This window comes from Desmodus rotundus, chromosome 4, assembly GCF_022682495.2.
Source record: "Desmodus rotundus isolate HL8 chromosome 4, HLdesRot8A.1, whole genome shotgun sequence".
NCBI lineage: Eukaryota > Metazoa > Chordata > Mammalia > Chiroptera > Phyllostomidae > Desmodus > Desmodus rotundus.
In genome coordinates, this window is record NC_071390.1 from 117,496,392 (window position 1) to 117,520,553 (window position 24,162).

General features: G+C 43.0%; 1 protein-coding gene and 1 pseudogene across 1 annotated transcript; one reads left to right on the top strand and one right to left on the bottom strand.

Annotated features, from left to right (window-relative positions):
• Positions 1–1,439: 1,439 nt before the first annotated feature.
• On the bottom strand, positions 1,440–9,920 carry SPINK2 (serine peptidase inhibitor Kazal type 2). The gene is made up of 4 exons (XM_024578960.4): positions 9,796–9,920; positions 8,964–9,007; positions 2,809–2,918; positions 1,440–1,754 (listed from the first exon to the last, which is right to left on the bottom strand). Exons 1-4 carry the CDS (start codon positions 9,848–9,850, stop codon positions 1,709–1,711), a joined length of 255 nt encoding a protein of 84 aa, XP_024434728.1. The 5' UTR covers positions 9,851–9,920; the 3' UTR covers positions 1,440–1,708.
• Positions 9,921–11,370: 1,450 nt separating this feature from the next.
• LOC128780643 (heat shock factor-binding protein 1 pseudogene) lies at positions 11,371–11,610 on the top strand (annotated as a pseudogene).
• The last annotated feature ends 12,552 nt before the right edge of the window (positions 11,611–24,162 follow it).

Below are 24,162 nucleotides of genomic sequence, written 5' to 3' on the forward strand. Positions count from 1 at the left end.
TAAAAAAAAAATCAAACCATAGTGCTTCCATAAAAGCAGATGTTATTCAACAACTATTTCAATAGAGGACGCTGTAGATCCCTTTATTTCAAGGCTCCTGACCTGGATAAGCCATGTCCACAGCCCAGTGAGGAAGAAGTTCAACCTGGAGGCTAAGATGGGCAAGACTTTCACTTTTTATGTTTATATACTTCTGTGTGTTTTTTAATTTTCCTAAAAGCATATCCTACTTTATAGAACTTTTAGGCCAAAAATAACCACAGGAACCTGGAACCAATACAAAATAATATTGAAAGTAAACTGTAATTGAAAAATGAAAATAAAGAAGTAACTACAGAACATTAATTTGGCACATTTATGTTATACAACTTCTCACTCCATTGCTTCTATTCCTTGTAAGAACAGAGGACTGGGAATTTGGAGACCAGGCTTCTAGTCCAGGCTACTTCAAATGTGTAATATAACCTTGTGCAAGTTGGTTTGCTTCTGTGGGCCTCAGTTTCTTTCTAAGGAGGGTGCTTGAAATAATAGTAGCTACTATCTCTGTGGTGTCTATGTCTCAAGCACTGTGCTAAGCGGTGTCCTTGCAATAGCTCCATAAATTGAGCATTATCCCCATTTCCAAAGGAGAAAACTGAAGTACAAGTAGGTGTTGGGATCAGAATTTGAACTCGGGTTTAGATGACCCCCAAAAGCCACATTCCTTCCACTGCACACTCTCCCAGACATCTCTTAAGCCATGTCTCATGGTTTCCTGGTGCTATATACAGTATAACATACTTAAACCCCGGACTTGACTAAAAATTCCTCAACCTGGAACACAATATTATGCCAAATTATTCTCTGGTCACATTTATTCTCTATGTTGTGTCAAATTCTAAAACAGGGTGTCTCCACGTTAACACTACTGACGTTTTATTAGAATTCTTCGCAGCTGTCCCGGGCACTGCAGGATGTTCGGCGGCAGTGGTGGCCTCTAACCACTAGATGTCAGCAGCATCTACCCTCCAGGTGTGACACCAAAAGTGCCTCCAAACACTCTGCCTACTGTCCCCTGGGGGAAGTCCCCCTGGGGTTAAGAACCACTGCTCTAAAAGGAGGACAAAGCCAAAGCCTGAGTTAACCCAGAAGGAAAACTGTACTGAAAGAAGTTACCGAATCTAGTAAATATTTTCCTTGCATAATTTTTTGACATGACCAGCTTGGGTGGCTAAAGTCAGCTCCATCTATTTCACAGTTATTCCCCATGTGTGAATAACTGTACTAGTTACATATTACTATCCAAGATTCAGGGAAATGGTGAACTAGAATAAACCTTGGCTGTCAACAGTGACTCCACTTCTCCCACAGGGAAATTCACCTTTGCCTGACAGGTGAAGAGCCACCCAGAGGCTGCTGAGTGAGAATGGATATTCACCAGAGAACAGCAGTAACTGAATACAGCTGATTTTATTCCAACTAAACAAAGCAATGCATAAGTCATCTGAGCAACTAGCTCAGCTCAAGAAATAAGAATTTTTTGTTTTGTTTTGTTTTTTGCTTTTATTATCAGATCCTGCACAAGGCTGTCTTCCACACCTCCTCTCAGAAAATGTAGGTTAACAAGTCTCATGCAAAGAAACACAGGAAAAGAGAAAAAGGGGAAATGAAATTCATCTAGTGTGCAGTGAAGGTGGTTTCTCCAACTTCTCTTCCGTAAACTGCTCCATCAGCACGGTCCATCTCGGATTATTTTAATATTACGACCATCTTCCCTGCAAATTGGACAACCATAAAGACACATTTATCACCTACCATACTGACACCGTCCCCGTATTTGTATTAAAAAGACTCATGCCACTGTACATTACATTCCTTCTTGGGTGATGTTTATGTAATCATTTTTGCAGCTAAATGAAGAAAACAATGAGGGTGACAGCCCCAACTCTGCCATTTTTTCCTCTAACCGTAGGGCACAGGGCACTAACCCCAAAGAATCACTCTGAGAAGACCCAGGTAGCTCTCTGAAAATGAAAGTCAGAGAATGGGCCCCTGAAATACATACCTGGAGGACGAGTCACCAGTCACTTGGCCAGGTGTGTCATATGAAAGGCACCAGGTGTAATGCATTTACTACTCAGCATTCTCTGGGTAGAGTTATTCAGATCTATTTCCCAACTACTGTATTTTGCCGTGAATACTGCACACCCATGTTTTAATACTGTCCATGTATAACGCACATCCTTATCTTTCCCTCACAAATTTGGGCAAGAAAGTGCGCATTACACGTGGCAAAATACGTAACGCCGTAGGGTATGCAAGTCACTGGCACGTGCCCTCTGAATTTCAAAGAACATTTAATATTCCACAGAGTTTAACTATTAACATATCCTTAACTTTGGAAAGTCACCCATCCATGGAAAGTAACAGAACTTGATTATCTGGTCTACAGTTGCACACGTCACTCTCCAACTTCAACCTGGAAAATGCACTGAAGGAGTCCGTGTATTTTTGAACATCAGTCTGAAAACAGAACCACTTACGTCATGTGTGAATCTTATATCCAAGAAAAGAGCCACTACTTCTTAAGGAATCAAAATTCAAGAAAGACTAAAGAAAGTGTGGCTATTCTGTCCTGGCTGGTGTGGCTTAGTGGACAAGTGCCAGCCTACGAACCAAAAGGTTGCTGGTTTGATCCCTGGTCAGGGCACATGCCTGGGTTGCAGGCCAGGTCCCCAGTAGGGGGCGCATGAGAGACAACCACACACTGATGTTTCTCTCCCTCTCTTTTTCATTCCCTTCTGCTCTCTCTGAAATAAATAAATTTACCTGATTTTCATGCACAGAGTGCACTCGTTGGGATAAGTGGACATGTCGCTTCCACATACAGGGTTAAAGTCTCTGGGACATCCTGGCAATCTATACTGATAACAGTTTGGCTAGAAAAGAAAAAGGAAGACAAAAATTAGAGAACAACTTGAAACACCCTCATCACAAAATAGTTGAGGGCGGACAAATCCCCAAGTGTCCTTAGATTTCCTAGAAACACGATAGAAAAATATTTATTTCCCCCACACACACACAAAATGATTTTTTTATTGCAGAAATCAGGCGCATTGCTTCAATACCTACTACGTAATAAAAGGTTTTCTGAGGAAGGTTCGTTCTGCTGATTTTCACATGAAAGCCGAAGGCATGCCGCCATGTCTACTTTATTATCCTCTAGCTTCATAATTTGCACTTCCTACTATCTCTATGTGGATGTTCTATTACGTTCAACCTTAACCCCTTGGCATAATGCCAAGACACACTTGGGAACCTAATTTTTTAGTTTGGACTTTTGAAGATACTGGCATTTAACCACCAGCACTAAAGAAAGCAGCAGGTTCAGAACTGGACCTTAGGAGTTGCTATGGGTTTAATTGTTTCTGCCCCCAAAAGATACATTAACGTCTTAACCCCCAGTACCTCAGAACGTGACCTTATTTGGAAATAGGGTCTTTATGTAGCAATCAAGTTCAAATGAGGTTATAGAGTGGGCCCCAAACCAGTATGACTGATGTCCTTATAAAAAGGGAAAAATTGGACACAAAGTGACTCACTAAGGGAAGGATCATGTGAAGACAGAACACCATTTTTACAAGCAAAGGGATGTCCAAGGCCACTGGAAGCTAGGAGAGGCACGGAACCGATTCTCCCTCACAGCCCTTAGAAGGAGCCAACCCTGCCAACACCTTGATTTTGGACTTCTAGCCTCCAGAACTGTGAGGCAATCAATTTCTGTTGCTAAATCACCCCAGTTTGTGGTATTCTGTCATGGCAGCCCGAAGAAACTGATATGGGGTCATGAACTCAAGTGTCTGATTTGATGGAATTGAGGCCAGAAAGGTAATATGTGTTTCTCTTAGCCACTAGTGTCCAGCAAGGCCTGGACTAGAGCTGGTCACAGTGTGCAGAGTCCCACTTTAACAAAAGGTTAAATACACGGCCTGCTGTGTTCCTGTTTTACAGTCATACATTTACATGTACAGTTGGCCCTTGAACAATGCAGGAGGGTTAGGAGCACAAACCCCCAATGCGGTCAAAAATCCTCATATGAATGCTGACTCCCCCAAGACTTAAGGCATTTTGTTTGTCTTAGTCAATGGTGGTCACTTTTCTTCACTTCAGAGGAAATGGAGCCACCCATTTCAACACCCTGGATAAATGAAATACACCTTTTATCGATATTTTCTGGGTTTAAAAAGACCTAAGCAGGGCTGGCCGTGGGCCACACTCTGAAGTAAAAGAGGTTTTGTCAGCCCTTCCCATCCTCTGTTCTGCACTCTTCGCCTCATTCAGGGGCACACTGTGTTTGTGCTGCGCCAGCCCCAGAGATGATGCCGTGTCGGGCTGCTCTCCCAGGCAGAGTAGACGCCCTCTTATCCAATGACTGGGACAAGTGGTAGTTAGCCATTTAATGGAAAAAGCTAATGAAAGCAAGGAAACCATAATAAAAAAAATAATACAGACCCTAAGCATTTTATCTTAAAACATAAATGGAAACAAAATCGCCAGTCTTCTGATGTAAGAGAATGAATAGCAATGCATTTGGTCAACTGTCGTGCTACATATGACCATATAATTAAGATGAGTCCAAGGGGACATATGTGGAATTATTGTGCAGTAGCTTCTGGGAACCTCATTTAAAAACAAACAAAAACAAAAGCGAAAAACCCATTACCTGTCTTCCGCTTCCCTCAATTTGTGTTTTTCTTTGTCCACTCCTCCATCCTGCTGCTAGGCACGTGGAGGACCAGAAGGACAAAGGTCACATCCCAGGAGGGCGCCACTGTGCACTGTTATTTTGAGCCCTTGTTACTTGCAGCTGAATCTGATCTTAACTAATAAAGGAGATAAGACCTTTCCTTTGAATGTTTCAACTAATTAGAGTTCTGTGTGTTATCACTGCAAAACTCATAAATAAATCACTTAGGAATTCCTGTCTAGGTTTTTTTAAAAAAGGATTTCTCAATTCCTGTTGCAGGTGGGAACCAGGTGAGTCTTCTCTGTGGGAGGCTGTCCTTTTGTCTTGTAGAATGTTTGGTCACATCCTTGTCCTCTCTTTCCTAGTCAAAAACAGCTGTCATAATTTCCTCTGGGAGCAAAACCACCCCAAGATGGGAACCACTGTTTTAAAACACAGTGAGATTTAAAGGCAATTGCAAAGCAACCTAATGTACGATTAAAAAAATTTTTACAGTTTTTTACCTTCACCTAATTCAACAGCAATTTTTTTTTTTTATTTAGCAAGTTGTCTTTTAGCAAGTCTTTTAAAAGCATTCAGCACAGTTCTCACATGAGCTACGACTTTCCTTCTTTATACTCATGTTTATTCTGTCTTTACATTTTTAATTAAAATAAGTCTGGCAGCGGGCCTAACAGGCTTCTGAACACACACACGTGGGTTTGCTGCCGCAGCAGCTCCACTGCTGGCGTACAAGAGAGTAGTCTGTCTACAGCATACGGCGGTCCATGCACTGTGGGAATTGCTCAGAAAGCGGGGGTCGTTTGCTTGCAAGGTACTTAAGTGGAGGGAGGTTGAATGAGTTTTTAACTGCTAACAAGTAGCACATGGTGGACCCATGGAGGGCTGAATGGGCACGTCCTGGTGGAAGCTTGTTAAAAATACAGATTCAGGGCCTCACCCAAGACCTACTCAATCACAGAATCTCCAGGGTTAGGATCTGTGTGTCTAGAGTCCTCTGAATTCTGAGTCAGGAGGACTGGGTTAGGGAACCACCGCTCCCACTCGTCTTGGCACTCGGTCCACTCTGACTACTTGGTGAATGCTAAGGAAGATGCACAGAGACACTGAACTTGATGCACAGCTTCAGAGAACCCTCTGCTCCAGACCTTTGCTGCCTCCGCTTTATAATCAAGACAGGTCTTGCCTGCGTGCCAGTGTCTCAGAGATGACGAGGTGAGCAACTAGCTACTCAAAATCAATCTATGCCTGAGAGTGTTACGTTTTTTTATATCCAACAGGAGTTTTCAAATGCTTTCATGTCAGAGAATGACTCATATATGACTTCTGAAGAGCTGAGGTAAGGAATTTTTTTTTTAAGCAGAATACTTTTGATGTCCCTCAGATCTTTGGGGAACCTGCCTGGCTGGAAGGAAATGATGGTGTTCCAGTCTGTTTGCAGCCTGTCTGATTCTCCTGATTTCAAAGCTCGGTTTGGCTACTTACCAGGTAACTTTACGACATTCGGGTTACTCACTTGCTGGATTTCCTCTGATCTGAGACATAAGGCTGTATGAACAAAGACCTTTCAGCCTTATTGATGAGGTCACAGAATTTCATTAATAAGTTATTCCCCCATAAACCCTTAATTTTACTCATTTCCCCAAATTTATGCCAAAGGAAAAAAAATGGAATAGGTTCATCATCTAGGGAGGCTCTAAATTATACCCAAGAGACCAACTATAGGGAGTCACGCCTGGCAGACTGTTGCTCAGACCTTCAGAAGACTCTCTCAGGAAGAAGAGAGGGGCGTGAGCTATGAGAGAGCAGAGGAGGGCTCAAGTTGAAAGGCAGGCTGTGGTAAGGACATGAAACATTCTCTGTGGGCACTGGGAAGTCTCTAGGCTCTGCACAGGGACACGCTGTACTTGGAGTAAAGATTTGGAAGAGTAATTGCAGCAGCAATGTGTGGCAGGAGCTGGAAAGTGGAAAACCACTTAGGGGGCTGTTATGCGGGTCTAGGTTAAGAGGTAATGGGGCCCTAAACTGGAGCAGCGGCAATGGAAACGGGGAAGGAAAAACAAAGATCCCTTGGATGATTGATCCATTTAATAATCCTGTACAAAGAGAGCAGGTTCCCGTGTTAACTGCCTCCTGAGAATGTCTCCTTAAATTTTGCAGCCTAGGCACCTCATTTACCTTACCCTACCTAATCCCAGCCCTGAGATGGAGGTAGGATCATCCTCTTTTTCTGAAAGAAAATCAAACGCAAGAAAATTGAGTCATTTGATCAAAAGTATTCCTGGGCTCCCCCTCAGTGCTGAAGATTGGGCACTAAATAACAAGTAACACATTATCCTTGACCACAGGAGTGTACAGTTTACCAGGGGAGACAGGCAACGACAATCCAGTGCTATGGTGGGGTGCTGAAGAGCCCTGGATCTGGAGTCAGATCGCTTGGGTTGGAACCATAGTTCCCCCATTTCCAAGGGACTGTGGCTAAAGGGATAAGAATGATACCTACTTCATAGTTATCACATATAAGATGCCTAGAACAGTGCTTGGCACACGGGAAGTTGTATCTAAGCATTTCTTATTAAAGAAAACCAAAATATGTTACCTCTAAAAGATGGCTCTTGACATAAAAATAATTTTGACCTAAAGGTAGTTTAAAAGCAGCAAACTGGGGGTAGGCTGGGTGGATAGGGACAAAGGGAGAAAACTGGGACAACTGTAATAGCATACAGAATAAGATATTTAAATAAATGAATAAAGAAAAATATAGTAAAAATGTAAAAAATTTTAAAAGCAGCAAACCCAGAAGAAGCTCCCTCTACCCTCCCCCTTTTCTGCCCGAAGGCAGAACATAAATTCTCCTTAAGGACAGACTCTGGAATCTTATCAGCCCAGAGGGATCTGCAGACAAACCTTGCCGCGCTAGTTTCTACCGTACATTTACTGTGCCATTGTTGGATGCACCTTGGAAGCGTAAACCACTTTCCTGTCATTTCTCTACAGATTTACTCTTCTTCGTTAAAGGTGACATGTGAACTGGAGTTCTAAGCCGCCTCTTTGAGTTACTCATCTCTGAGTGCTCCTACGTGGACATGCGATGCACAAGGTAATACACTTGTTTGTTTTTCTCTTGTTAATTTGCCTTTTGTCCTAGGGACCCCAGCTGAGGACTCAGAAGGGTAGAGGAGAGATATTTTCCCCTTTCATACTATCATAGTGAAGATGATGCAGTATAGGTTGAATGGAAGCCGAAAGTGCATTTATATCTACTTTGGAAGTAGAAAATAGGGTGGAAAGGCTTCCTGGAAGAGGTCTAATCTGAACTGAACACTCAAAGTTACCTAACTCCAGAGGTCAATATGCCCATATGTAAAATAAAAACATCTATTTATCTTACAAGGTCATTATGAGAATTGAATGAATATACAAATGGACAATGTCAGACCAGGCATTAAAATGGAAATCTGACCCACAACCGGCAGCAACCTTCCCAAGAAACCAATTCATTATTGGGAATAACCAGCCCAGGCAGCCAGCCTACCGTAAGTCAGACTTGTAAGAAGTCAGACAGCTAGCTCTAGTGACAGTCCAGGAAGCTGAACAATAACCTCTGTAACAATAGGCCCCAAATGGTCAGGACTTGATTAATAGCTGACACCTTCCCTAATTTTTGTTCCTGCTTCCAACTTAGGACAAGTCGGAGAAAGTCAGACATGCGCTCCTAACCAATCACACGTCCAGCCCATGTACTGCTTGGTTTTAGTAGCCAGTCTCCAGCTTCCCCAGGCCAACAGCCTTGAATCAGGGCACACCCGAAGCCTTCCTTTCTCCCACTACAGAGCTTTCCCATTCCCTGACCTGCACTTTGAGTTTCTGCCAAAATACAAGTGGCCAGGCTGACTCCCCTGTTACAGCAAGTTCTGAATAAATAGCTTCTCTTTGTTCTCGTTTGGTTGGTCTTCGCTGAATTTAATTTGATAAGGTACTGTGCAAAAAATGTTTAGTACAAAGTATAACTATTAAGCCAAGGACTTTCTCAATCATTTAAGGAAATGTTAAAGGAAACAAAGCCCTGAGGCCTTCGAGGCATGAGCTATTTTCAGCCAAGGCCTCCCCGAGATTCTGGCTTCCAAAGCAGTCCAGTTTCAAAAGCGGAAGGTCAGAACTGGAAACTAGCCCCCAACCCAAACTGTTGTGGGCTTCAGGGTATTAGCAGAAACAGCACCAGTGGTTTCCTACTTACTGTTCTATATTCTGAAGGTTGACCAAATCGACTGCTTTTAGAGGCTGCAAGAAGAAAACAAGACATTTTAAAGTATGTGATTAAGGTCAATTCTTGTTCCGAAGGGGCTTTTAAAATCAGCCTGTCATTTTTCCAGGCCATTCCTTCTTTCCCTGGAAGGCCTAACTTCTGTGAACCGCCCCTCTGATCCCCACACCCACCTCCAAAGGGCACTCAGCTGTTTTTGGCAGTTCCCCCAGCAGGCATGCACAAAGAACATTCGGTATGGGTTCCATAACTGGCCACCCACTAGGTTTGCTTGAGAAAGAACTATGGAGCTATAAAATAAAAGTCAGAGTAGTAACTCCTGATAATTTACCATGTTCTTTTCCTCTGCCGCTCAGGGTAACGAACGCACAACTTCAGGGGTTACCATTTTACCTTCATTTTTAAAATGTGTCAAGTCTGTCTGGACTGAAGGCCCTTTCTCATATGCCCCTGAGTTCCCCATGCACTTGGCATTCACCATTCCTAATTCCCAAACACCAGGGCCACTGTGGGATAAAAAACCCAACTCCTTATCTTGGGCTGCAGAAAAGGGCTCCAGAAAATCTGGAGAAAGAGCAGACAGCAGGTCACTAAGAACAAGCTGGGAGTGAAGCCCAAGCAAGAACTAGACGGTCCCTGGCTCCTCAGCCACCCCCCCATACCCCGACGTTCCTCGACCAGGAACTGCCAGTAACAGTGCGAGGAGGGACACCAGGGACGCTCGGGTCCGGACAGTCGCCAGCGAGACTCCCACTCATTACTCCTCCAGGGGTCCTGGCCGACCAGGCTGGCGGGCGAGCGTTACCTGCCAACTCCCCGGCCAGGAACAGCAGCAGCAAGCTCACCCCCAAGAGAGCCATCCTCCCTCCTCGGCCGGCCACGGGTGACTGAGCGCTCCGGTGCCCGCGAGATGCAGGGCGTGCACAGGTCAGGCCGGCTGGGGTGAGGGAGGGGCGGGGAAGGGGCGGGCTAGGAGAGGTGGTATGAAGGTTAAAGTAGGAAGAAGAGGGGCAGGAACCGATGGGTTGAGGGAGGAGCCGGGGAGAAAGGGTAGAAAGGAAAGTAGATGTCGCACCCACCTTAGCCCCTACTATTCCACTCCCCCACCCCTTCCCCACCCCGACGAGGATGGGAGTAAATGGTTAAGAGGAGGATCTCCCCCTGCAGGAAACAAGGACTATGTAAGAGCCCTGGGAAAAAGCCCTGTGGGCTCTGTCAGTCAACCCCTACTTGTTCAGCGTCTACTCTGTCCCAGACGGAGTTTTGGCGGCTGAACTCAGCAAAAGAATCCCTACTCTCAAGAAGTTTTCTAGTGTAGGGGTTGGGGATGGGGTGACACAGGAAACTCCACAACTGAATAAATACAACAATTTCTAAAATTAAATGTTAGAAAAGGGTGGGGGAAAGGGAAGACTTTCCATTGGGAGTTCAGGGAAAAAAATAGGCCCTTTAGAAGTGACATTTGAGCTCAAAGCTGAGGCATGAGAAGAAGGAAACTTGGTGAAGGCCTTGGGACAGTATTCCAGGCTCAAAGAAAAGCAAGGTCAGAGATCCACAAGCAAAGCCAGCCCAGTGCATCAGCTGGAGCCCTGCCTGGAGGAGAGGGAAAGGAATCGGGAGAGGGAATTTGGGGGCTGAGATGAGGTGTGGCTGGGTGGGCCATGATAAGGGTTTTGGACTTTTTTTTTCTGGTTGCAGTGTTAAGCCAGTGGAGGACTTTAAGCCAGAGAATGCCTCTGATCTGAACTACATTTTAGTAGATTGGATGAAGAATGGATAGGAGACAGGAGATATATCAGAGACAAATTAGGTGACTTTTGCCGTGATCCAGGCAAGAGATGAGGATGTGTATAGAGGGCAGTTATTCTGTTCTTAAGAAGCCACTGGGCGCATGCTCCTAACTCGGGTCACATTGTGTTGTCACAGAGCGGAACATCTCCAGCCTATAGGCAGTGACACTGTCTGTTTCTCTGACTTTTGTGTTCCTAGTGCCTGGCACTGTGCCTGACACACACTCGATAAATGCTGGCTGAATAAGTGTATCCTTAAAATGTTAAACTGATATCACGAGAACAAAGTAGACCCAAACGAGGAAGACATGGGACGCAGGAAGTGGGCAGCAGTACAGCAGTCCTAGAGCTCAGCCTGTCCAGCCCGGCACAAGCAACAGGCCGCAGGAGACCATTTCTAGAGGGTGATACAGATAGAATATCAAATGTGTCTTACAATCATTGGGATGAGATTTACACCAAAGGGGTAAGTTCGGGGATTGATTAGTAACAAGTACAAAGAAAACTAAGTAGGCTGGGGGCGTCTGCACTGGCAAACGGAAGTGTAGGCGATGGACTGAGACTCCACAGCCAAGCTGGGAATCGGAGAGATGGCAGGGACTGACCCCAAGACCAGGCAGGATCTCACCTCAGTGGTGCAGACATGCCTGCGACAGACACGAGATAAATTTCAGACTACGTACGTCCCACAGTCAGGGGAAGAATTGATGACACGAGTAGTCGCACTGATGACCTGGAGAAAAACATTGCAGACCCCATGACACAGGCTGGGCTGGGACGGGGGACACCTGGAAGGTGGAAACAAGGTACCTGCTACACAGAAGAGCTGAAGGTTGCTAATTCACACTGAAATCGGGAACGTTGTTTTTACAAGCCAAGAGAAGACCAAACGGCTTTTTGCATCTAACTACTATGTACAGGCAGTTTTTATATTATAAAGTGTGCATTCTTCTTATCACATAGTATATATAGTTAGTTTCTAGAGGGATTTTCCTGCCAGTTTCTTGCACATGGTAACTTCCCATCTTGGACATTGATCAGTTGTGCTATTAAATATTAAACACTAAAACTTTGACAGGTCCTGCGAAAGAGTGTCAGATTTTTTAGTATATTTTTGTGAGTTCATTTTTTTCCCCTATCATTCCTCTTCTATATAGTAGTTGCTATTGGATAAAAGTTGCCGTGTAATTCTTTTTCTTTTAGAGATGCAGTAGATCCTTCCATTATAATTACACTTTGTGAAGCAAGACATTTATAGCATTTAGGGTTCTTTAATTCTCCATGCAGAGTGACTGTTGAGCTAACACCAAATAGTGTGTTAGTGGTATTCTTCAAATGGTTAAAAATATTTAAAGATTGTTTGTGCACCAGGTAAATAAGTTTTTTAAAAACCAAAAGGCACAAACAAAAGGCACACACACACAAATTGCTCATTCAGAAAATACCTGGCACGACTACATGGCCAAAACTCAGACTTGAATGGCGATTGTATGTCTAAGTCCCTGAGGTCAGATGCTAAAATAATGAAGAGTAACTACTGCCACTTTAGTGTGAGAATTTTTAAATATGGAAAATGACCGAATTGTCTAGTATGATGAGGCATGCATCAGAGTTTTGCATGAGATTTGAATAACTTCAGTGGGACCCTGCATTGTTTATCCAAAATAGTTACCATACAAAGTCCGGCTGGATTTTAAAACACAATGACTCCATCTTTTCTTTGAGCTACTGACTGGAAAAGGAAACAGAAGAGGAAAAGAGACCATATTAAGCCCGTGCCAGTTGCTTTGCTAGAAAATAGTAGACGACTTACAGTAGGCTCAAGTTTTTAGCAATATTGCCTTTACTACTTCCTACCTAAATTCTTGCAGACGAATGGTTTTATTGTTGATTATAGCAGACAAGGACGATAACCCTTGCCACTCAGAGATGGAGTGTCAGGAGCTCTAAGTGTTGACTGGGAAGGAGAGCCACGTGATTATCACAGCAAAGTGATTTTGTACCGAAGAAGCGAAAAAGTTGAGGGATGGTATTGTGCTTCGCAGAGGAAAACCCTTAATGAAGACAGTATGATTTTTTTAAAGTTTCTTATATCACCAGTCTTGATTATCTGTATTGCAAATATATAATAATATTAAGGGGAAAAAGAAAATTAAGAAAAGTGAAAAAGACAGTTATTGGCTTCAGGAAAAACAAAGTTGTTCACTATTGTAAATGTCAATCACTGGTCTAACCGAAATTATGATGAACTATTTGGGGAGAACGGGGGAGGAAATGTACACATGGGGAGTGAGAGGGAGAGGAGACGAGAAAGAGTTAAATCTTTCTTCGTGAAATACAAGGGATGAACATCTAACCTGAAAAACCAAGAGGAGGCAGTTATACATATTATTTAGAGATGTGAAAATAAACATCCAAATAATTACAACAGTGCAAGTTGGTTTCTTCTGGAAACTAGGAGATGAGGCAGGAGGGCAAGAGCAGGAGCAGCTCGTTGTGTTTCTTCTTAACAAACCTTGCATGTGTTAGGGGCTGAATTATGTCTCCCCTAAACTCATGTTGAAGTCCTAACCACCGGTACCTCCAAATGTACCTCCGAATGCAACTATATTTTGAGATAATGACTTTACAATGGTAATTAAGTTAAGATGGAGTCAGAGAGAAAGTGGCCATCTGAAACCCAAGGAGAGAAGCCTCGGGAAAAAAACCAAACACCTGCTGGCACACTGACCTTAGACGTCTGGCCTCCAGGACTATGAGAAAAGGCATTTCTGCTGCATCAGCCATCTGGTCTGTGCTACTTTGTTATGGCAGCCCCGGCAAACTAGTACAGCATGTACCAGGGATTTAAAAACATTAAGGTTATATACATGTATTTTGTTATTAAAAGAATTAAATTTTTAAAAATTTAGCAAATAGGCCTGACTGGTGTGGCTCAGTGGGTTGGGTGTCATCCTGCGAACCAAAAGGTGCCCTGTTCTATTCCTGGTCAGGACACCTGCTGGGTCGTGGGCCAGGTTGCCGGCCGGGGGCATTTGAAGGCAACCAATCAATATTTCTGTCACACATTGATGTTTCTCTGCCTCTTTCTCCCTCCTTTCCCCTCTCTCTAAAAATAAGAAAATAATAAATAAATAAATGAAAGAAATTTAACAAATAAAATTATTCTGAGACCCATACATCAATGCCCTCCAACAGTACCTCATATAGCATTTGAGAATATTTATTTACTGATTCTTTTTTCTTTAAGAAGCTCCCTTTGGCATGTTTAGTAATTCTGAATACAAGGCTTGGTAGCTATTCAGCAAACCTTAATGAGAGGTTTAGAGAAGGGAAATAATCTTGCCAAAGAAGCACAGCAAGTCTGTGCATTGGCAGATCCATTTTCTTTCTGCCTCTTCTGCCTCTGTGTCAAACGTTGGTTCTGTGACGTATTCCCTGTATGCGTCAGGGTCTCATCTGGAAAACACAAGACTCACTAGGAATTGTACCAAAGAGAATTTAATGTGAGAAACTGGCCAAACCAATATTGGAAAACTGCAAGAAGCAGAAAGGGAACAATGAGGTAACGCAGAGATGGTAACTTCAGGATGTAGGTATTACCCCTTGGTCACGGGGAGCAAAGGATCAGCATTGTCAGAAGCTAGAAGTTTGGAGGAGAGGCCCTGGAAAGCTGGGGCTCAAACCTCTGAGGGGGGCTGCTCTCTGCGTGGGACTGGTGGGTCTGAGGGAGCACAGCGAGGCAGTTCCGAGAATGTGTGACAAAGTGGAGACTGGCGTCAGCTGCTACCACCAGGTAGAGAGAGGCATTGCTGGGGCACTGCCGAAAGGACCATTAAGCACATAGGAGTAGGTCCTCCTTCATGTCCTTGCCTTGCAGTGTCTTCTTAACACATCCTATTGGCAGACCTTCAGGAAGCCAGCTGGCCAAGTAGGAATGAGTTCTAGCATCACAGAGTCTGGAAGGATGGCTTTAGAGCTGATGTACAATAACCTAATGACTGGCATAGTCGCATACCCCACCCTTTGACTTTAGCAACCACAAAAACTGGGACCAGAAGACAGCATGCAGATTTAAACTTCACCTGGCACCACGAACAGCTGAGTTCTGGCTAGTGTCCTGTTTGAAGCCAAAGGGTAAATTTGGAATGAGTGTTAATCTTTTCTGAGTCACTTAGTGTAAGTTCTTTGAACAAACATTGTGAAATACAGATGGCTTATTCTGTTGAAGACTGTCATCAAGGATTGATATATAAATATACAAAAATATTTTCTCAACTTTGTTGGATTTCTGTTACCAACTAACATACTTGTTTTGTCTGGAAAAAAATCCAGCCATTATTAATATAATGAGAATGGTTTGTGCAACATTGATGTAACCTGACAGCCGAGGAGAATACACTAGAATGCACATCCGTGAAAAATGACGACTTCACTGTCCTGATCAATTGGGGTGGTGGATGCCATTGAGTGAGCATGTGTGCTGTGTGGCCGTACTGAGTGAGCAGAACAATGAATCAGCATCAGATTTTGCGTTAAGCTTGAACATTCCTCCACAGAAACTATTCGGATGATTCAGAAGGCTGCAGCTATGGGCAACTGGTGATTGGCAGCTTCATCACGACAGTGCACCTGCTCATGCATCACGTCTCGTGCAGAAGTTTTTGGTGACTCAGCACCCCTACAACGCTTATTTGGTACCCTGTGACTTCTGGCTTTTCCCAAAACTAAAATCGCCTTTGAAAGGGAAGAGATTTCAGACCATCGATGAGGTTCAGGAAAATACAATGGGGAAGCTGATGGCGATTGGGAAAACTGTGTGAGGTCCCAAGGTGCCTACTTTAAAGAAGACTGAGGCATCTTGTCCTATGTACAATGTTTCTTGTATCTTGTATCTTCTTCAATAAATGTCTCTATTTTTCATATTACATGGTTGGATACGTTCTGGACAGACCTCGTATATCCTTGCTTATAAACATCTTCACCTCTGATGCTTCAGGAATACAAACTGAAATCTGACACAGCCTCAGGAACAAAGCTTAGAGCTGTGTTAACAAGAATTTTGGCTTCAAAGAGAAGCCATATACTCCTCAAGGTAGATTTGTTATAAATGCATGTGGGTGGATATTGTTGTTGCTGCCTTTATGTTAGTTTGTTCCAAACAGTTGATATTAGAAATATTTGTACCATAATGCTTCCCACGTAGTTGTCTCAGCATTTTTCAGCCAAGAACAATGATTAACAAATGTTTCCCGTAAAGGGCCAGCAAGTAAATACAATACTTTAGACTTCGTGAGTCATATAGTCTGTCACAACTTGTCAACTGTTTCACTGAAGTGCAAAAGCAGCCATGGACCACCAGTCTATATGAATAGGCATGGTTTTGTTCCAGGAAAACTTTATGAAACAGACAGCAGGCCACATCTAGACTATGAGCCAGGGTTTACTGACCCCTGGCCAAATATGCCAAACAAAAATGACCAACGCCGATCATTGGCATGCTCGTTAAAGGCGGCACCAAGAGCGAGCTGGGAGATATGTCTGCACTTAGTCCTTGTGGTGGGGTTTTCAGTCTTTTTTAGGGGCACACTGCTGCCTTAGGTCTCCACACCTCCAAATGAATAAAAATTTCATGAAGTTTCTAGGAAATTTAGGCAAAACAATTTTTTCAGGCCTATTATCTAGTCAACTCATTCAAAATCATTGTTCTTTTATGCTGTGGCATCTTGTCCTATGTACAATGTTTCTTGTATCTTGTATCTTCTTACTGACTGTGCCTATAGAAGTCTGACTTTTAACTTTATTTTCTGTCACTCACTGCTGGTCTGCCTATGATTGCAGGTGCCAGAGAGTCTCTTGAAATCTCCAGGGATCACTGGTATCTGAGTGACCCATGTGTGTGGCAGGGCAAACATCTGAACATCTGCTTTTCTTAATGTCCTGTAAATGTCCCTCTTCCTGTGGAAGTCCATGCCCCTGTCCCATTCTTCACTGCAGAGTGTTGTGTAAGCCTAAAGTGAACAACTTGCTCGTGATTCTCATAGTTTTTTTAAGATTTTATTTATTTATTTTTAGAGAGAGGGCAAGGGAGGGAGAAAGAGAGGGAGAGAAACATTGATGTGTGGTTGCCTGTCGCATGCCGCTAACCAGGGACCCAGCCTGCAACCCAGGGATGTGCCTTGACTGGGAATGGAACCAGCGACCCTTTGGTTCTCAGGCCAGCACTCAATCCACTGAGGCACACCAGCCAGGGCTGATTCTCATATTTTTTTTTACAAGACTCCTATAGGTATGTAATTAAATTTATTTTTCTCCTGTTAGTCTGCCTTATGTGTAATTATCAGACAGGCCAAAATAAACTAAAAGGGTAGAAGAAAAATTTTTCCTTCCCAACAGAGCCCTCTTTGAACTATTGGTAGGTACTTTGCAGGGTTACAGTTTAGAAGTTAACAGAAAAACAAGTCAAAGAAAAGTCATTATTTTTAAATAAGTCATCCCTCCTATCCAGAAGGATATATGATACTATAGATTTTACCCATTCACGTATTCCACAAATAATTATAAAATACTATATATGCACTATCTTAGGAACTAGAGTTAGCAGTGAATAAACACACTAAAACTCCCTGCTCTCAAGAAGTGATATCATTCTAGTGATATTACTATGAGCAAAAGCTCAGTAGCCACAACTACTGAAAAGTGTTCAAATAATGGTCATAATCAATGTATAACCGACTCTTAATTGACTATACAAGATCTACGGATCCAAGGGCTTTTTAAATCAGGATACACACACACACACACAGAGACACCAAAGACATATGTTCTCACTCCTAGGCTTCTCTTCACCAGCCTGTTATCAAATCTCATCTAAATGTAAGTTACAGGAGCACCAAAGACACTGGAAAACTTTAACTAGGTGCCTCTGAATCAAAGCCAAACCTTTGAGGGTTCTGTAAAATATAATTCCTTTTCATAAAAATGATATTATTTATGTCAGCAATGAGTTTTTATTACTATTAAATGCCTTGATATTTTCTAAATTCTCAGTTTTAATTTCTAATATTAAATACTGATAGACCTAACAGAAAACACTCTTTGGGGGGTCTTCAGTAATTCACAAGAGTATAAAAATTTGGTCTTGGAATTAAATAGATGTTATCCCCACGTTCTGGTGAGTGTAGTGGGGCTCGAATAAGCTCAGGAAGATATCTTTTAAATACAGGCCTAGTCTCATCCTGTTTTCCTTTCCATTCAGCTCTGTGAGAGTGATAGTCTCCTCATCCTCTGAAACTAACATAATTGGAATTTTGTATAAAGTCAAGTTTGGCAATCCAACATGTGTATTCCTTATGGCTCCTGTCATCAAGTTTAAACTTTTAAGAAAAATTATCTAGAACTTGGAAATAAGGCAAAATATCACTATGTGCCTTTTCAAAGTCCTTGTAGATCGAGCAGGAAGAAGCCTGCATGGGGGTCATCTGATTCTAGGGGATGTCATCTCATTCAGATTTTCATTTACAGTTGATAGGGCCTAGAATCTGTAAATGAGATATTAACTTACAGAAGAAAACTTACAAATGACTTTGTCAGCTAGGAAACATAGTTCTAGCCCTGGCTGGTGTAGCTCAGTGGATTGAGCACAGGCCTGTGAACCAATGGATCACTGGTTCAATTCCCAGTCAGGGCACATGCCAGGCCAGGTCCCCAGTAAGGGGTATGTGAGAGGCAACCACATATTGATGTTTCTTTCCCTCTCTTTCTCCTTCCCTTCCCCTCTCTCTAAAAATAAATAAATAAAATCTTTTTTTTAAAAAAAGAAGAGATAGCTCCAAAAGTTACCATTTTATTGTTCCATCAATATACAGCAGTTTTACATTTAATTTTGCAGTCTTATTCCAACATTCTCTTTTTCATAGACAATATTTACCAGTCCGCTCTATTCTCCTTTGAGATGGGTTCACGTCCTGCTGGTCCCCTCACCAATGAGGTAAGACGAGTAAGTAAGAGGCCAGTTTGCCTAACAGATGGGGAAGGGGTGTTTCTGATTTGGGAAGACCAGCAGGTGCAAAGGCCAGCATGACCCTTGGGAGAATACCACAAGGTCCAATGTGGCTAAAGCCTTGCTTCTCAAACATTGGTAAGCATGTGAACCACTTGGATTCAGTAACTCTAAGGTGAGGACCAAGATCCTACATTTCTACAAGCTCCTGGGTAGAGCTGGTGCTTCTGGTCCACGGGCCACACTTCGAGTAACAAGGGGCTAGCCCAGAGCACAGGCGCAGGGGGGTGTCCAGAGATGAAGATGGACACTGAGGGAAATGAATGTGGCGCAAGAACAGGCTCTCTAACAAAAATAATCATTTCTTTAACATTGAACAAAGAAATTCCTAACCCAGGCAGGTTGTTCATTCAGTACAGTCACAGAAGTGAGACTAGGCACGGTAATAATTTCATGAGAACGGTGCTGTATTTGTCCTCCCTGTGTGCTACTTAGCTGAGCTAAACTGTATTTGCTGGTGTCTACTGCCATCCGCTGTAAGTGAATTGACATTATAATGAGTGCCTCATTTATAGGATCGTGTTCAGGTGCTCTCGTTTTATCTTCTTAGTAACCTATGGAATAGAAATTGTTACTCCAGGTTGTTTTAAGTTTTTAGGAAAACTTCACATCATTGAGCTTACTATGATACAGACAACATATGATCTGATTCATTCCTCATACAATCTAATGTGATACATAGGTATTGCCTGTGCCGTTATTCCATTCACAGATGAGGAAGCTAAGGCTTGGAGAATTTAAGAAACATACTCAAAGTCCTACAACTTACAGGCGGGAGCATCAGGATCCAAACTCAGGCACCCATCACTAATGTCGATCATCATCATCATCCTCTTTTTCTTCTTCATTATCATCTTCAGTGTCACAAAGCATAGTGATTATTTGTCAGGCATTTTCCTAAGCCCTTTACAAGTATTATAATAATTTAATCCTCATAAAAACTCTAGTTTTTATGGTAAGTATAATTATTATTCCCATTTTATAGATGAGGACATCAAGGCACATAACAGTGAAGGAAGTTATCCAAGGTCATCAGCTAGTAAAAAGCTTAGCTGAAATTGGAACCCAGGGAATTTTTTAAATATTACATTTAATGAAAATAAAATTCAGTTTAGTTCTCTGAAATCTATACAGAGAATCTTTTTTCCTTGTTTCTTATTGTCTTCCAGCTTTATTGAGATCTAACTGATGTACAACATTGTGCAAGCCGAAGTGTACAATGTGATGATTTTGAGACACATATATAATGCAAAATCATTACCACAATAAGGTTATAAAGGCCCTGACTGGTGTGGCTCAGTAGATTGAGCACCAGCCTGTGAACCAAAGGGTTGCTGGTTCAATTCCCAGTCAGGGCACTTGCCTGGTTTCTGGACTGTGTCCCCAGCTGGGGGCATGCAAGAGGCAACCACACATCGATGTTTCTCTCCCTCTCTTTCTCTCTCACTTCCCCTTTCTCTAAAAATAAATAAATAACATCTTTAAAAAAAGAGGTTACAAGGTTAGTTAACATGTCATCACCTCACATAATTGTGCTTTCTGTGTGTATGTGTGTGTGTGTGTGTATGTGGTAAGAACCACTCTCTTAGCAACTTTCACGTGTATAATACATATTGTTACTTATAGTCGCCATGCTGTCCATTAGGTTCTCAGAACATGTTCATCTTATAACTGGAAGTGTGTACCCTATGGCCAGCATCTCCCCATCTCCCCAGGTCCCCCAGCCCCTAGCGAACACCATTCTATTCTCTGTTTCTATGAGTTGCACTTTTTTCAGATTCTACTTATAAGTGAGGTCATACAGTATTTATCTTTTTCTGTGTTGTTGAAGCCATGACGGAAACATGTCAAGGCAAAAAAATCAACAGCAACCCATGGAGACTAAAGAAGGCCCAGCTGTTCCTCAGTGAAGAGGCTGCTGATGAAAGTAGTGAGTACGGTATCTGTGAGTAATGGAAAACTCAAAGCAGATTTCATAATGCAGGGGAATATGGGTGGAACTAGTTCTTCTTTTTCTAGAAAGACAGAGGGGAAAAAGAAACAGTAGCTAAGGCTGATGGCAGGGGCAAGTAAGAGACAGTGAGGCGGGGAAGGGAACAGATTATGGGCACACTGGTTTGGTTTGGTTTTGCAGGGGGAGAGCCAAGTGTATGATTTATGCAGAAAAGGAAGGGTGTGGGGGGAAAGTTGGCTCAGAAAATACAAGCAACTTCTCTTCTGAATATACAAATGTGTGTACTGAATGGCAACTGTGTGGTCGCTGCAGGAATAAATCAACACAGTCTGCAGCTTCAGGATCTCACGGTCTTTAGTACTAAGGGACCTGTGTGCCTCTCCCATGAAACTTTGAGAAGGTAGTCAAGTTAGCATGGAGCGATCTTTTCTACGTGAGGCCCAATCCAGGAAAGGCATATGTATATGGTCCTCAGTTTTCAATTATCTTTAACCATTCTTTATTTGTATCACTGAAGGGCTCCATTTTTAGGCTAAAGTTCCACGAACAACATCACAACTGGCACCTGGTGCAGCATAAGGTGACAAGATCCAGGCTTTAAAGAGCTGTTGAGTGAGACCCTGTGGGGTTGGTGAAGCGGGGGAAGAGATTTGACATCAGAATGCCGTCGCAGACCAGAACAATTACAAAAACTCTGGCCCTTCAAAAGGTTCTACATCTGGTGGCAACTGGAGGAGAAGGGCTGCCATTTTAGTGGGAGCTCAGGGCCATTGTGGAGTAAAGTGTCTGTGTGCAGGGCAGGAATGAAGGGGAGTGGGGATGCTGATGCAAAAGGGAAATTTCATCCTCCCCTATCTCCTCTCAACCCTGAAACAGTTTTGAGAATAAAGTATTCGAGCCCCACCTAGCCCCTTTTCTGAATGAACTCAGCAGTCCATTAAGTTGCTGTAGAGATATCTGGAAGAGTTGAAGGTCAATCTTCCCCCAGTTCTGGTCCTGAAAGGTAACAATTGTCCCCTGATGTCTCATTCATATGCAAATATTCTGAAGCTCGGCAATCAAAGAAGCAGCCCTGGAAAGTAAACAAGCTTAAGAGAGGCAATGAAGATGCTCACTCCCATTCCAGTTTCAAAAAGGCCTAAAGCACACAGAATCACGGAGCTTTTAGGAGATTCAAGTGCCTCCAGCCACTTGGAATTCTGGAGGTTCACTGCCACCTACCACCCAGACCTCTGCTCTCAGGGTCCTTCTTCCTTCCTGGGGCAGTCTGAACCATCTTAAAGTGTCTGGCCCGAAAAAAGGAAGAAACATTTCACTTATTTCCATACAATCCATGTAAGAAGTCCAAATATTGGGTTGGCCAGAAAGTTTGTGTGTTTTTTTTTTTTTCTAAGATGGTTCTAGTAGTGCTTAACTGTCTTTAACTTCATTTGAAACAATTTTTTTAGATTGTGACAGCTGTCACATCAGGCTGCATTTTTTAAAAACACATCAAATTAGATGAACTTTTGTGAAGTCATTTTAATATTAAAGATGGAAGGAAAAAAGCAACATTTTCAGTGTATTATGTCAAGAAAGGTAAAAATGCACCTGAAAAGCAACAAAAACATATGTGCAGTGTGGGGAAAAGGTCCTGTGACTGATCGTACGTGTCAAAAGTGGTGTGCAAAGTTTCATGCTGGAGATTTCTCTCTGCATGATGCTCCACAGTCAGGTAGACCTGTTGGAGTTGATAGCGATCAAATTGAAACATTAATTGAGATGAGTCAACATTATACCACGCGGGTGATAGCCAACATATTCAAAATCTCCAAACCAATAAAGTTATTGGTGAAAATAATAATGTGTGTCTTTTATTTTATAGAAAAAACTAAATGGACTTTTTAGCCAACCCTTGCTTACTGGCCTTCAACAGTTTTCTGACACCTTAATAATTAAGGCTCATGCACCTCAGCAAGATGGCTTAAAAAACTTCTCTGTTTCCTCAAAACGTTCCTGCCTACAGTTACGACCCCAATCTGGGTAAGCTTCCTCCCCTCAGCCTCCTCCCCAGCCTACTAAGCTCACCTTCCTCTCCAAAAAACCTGCTTGCCAATATGCAAAACCCCTGCCAAGCCTTGGCCCTTCCAAGAAGCATGTCTGAAATTTCACATTCTCCAGAAGACACACCTAGCCCTCATGAATAACTTCTTTCTCTTCACTTCTACGGTTAAATTTGTAAAACATCCTCACTCACACACTCATTCAGAAAATATTTATGAAGGCTTACTTCATGCCAGGAGATTCTGTAAGGTGCAGTAACAATTTCAGGATGGATAAAGTGGGCAGTCCTATTCTCAAGGAGCTCACAGTTCAATGAGGAAAGAGGACATGTGAACACATTACTATATGGTAGGTGTATGTTTAGGGTGTCCCCCAAATACCATGGAAAATCAACCCAGTCTTGGGGGTCCTGGAAAGGCTCTCTGGAATGGGAATGGGGAGAGTATTTCAGGCAGGTGTGTATATAGGCAAAGGCCTAGAGAGGGTTCTGTCCTAGGTAAGGAGTGCCAGTGAGTCAGCTGGGCTAGAGGGCAAGTAGGGCTGAGCCAGGGGAGGGTAGGATAAGGCTGGAGTGGAGGGCAGGCACCAGAGCATGAAGGACCTTGTGAGCCATGCTAAGGGGTTTATCCTTGATCTCTCAGGCAGACAGGCCATTTAAGAAAATTATTCTGTAGTGTGGTGAATGCCCCGGTTGGGGCAAAGGGATTGGAAGAATGAAGGTGCCTCACCCAGGGTCTGACATATGTAAGAAGTGGATGAGGAGGTCTTTCATGAGGGGGCAGCTAGAGGTTACCTGGGCTGTGAGGTTTCCCAGGTGGCAGATGACTGAGGCAGAAGTTAAACAGATGACTGTCTTCAGAGTATTTATGTCTTCATTTTTGTGTGTCTGGTGTCTCTCCTTCATTAGAATGGGCACTGTGCGATGGAATTTTTGTCTTGTTTACTGCTTGGGATAATCCCAGGACTTATAATAGTGCTTAGATCCTAAGAGGCACTCAATAAATATATGAATGAAAGAATGAAAGCAGCTGGCATATGATTTGATAGGTGACTGATGGGGGGGGCAGTGGGTAGGAGGCAGAAATTGCCTGTAATCATTAATGCCATGACCCCTGAAATGAAGCACCCTAGGACTTGGCCAGCCCGCAGTGTCCAAGGTGTTATGGATGAGAGGAGACAAATTCACACAGACTACAGAAATCTGGTGGAGGGAAAGGGATGACACGGCTGGCGGCTGGCGGCTCTCTCAGTGAAAGAGAGGGCCAGCCCCATCCCTTGCCTGGACAGGCTTTTATTGGATTTAATTTGCATAGGAATACAGGG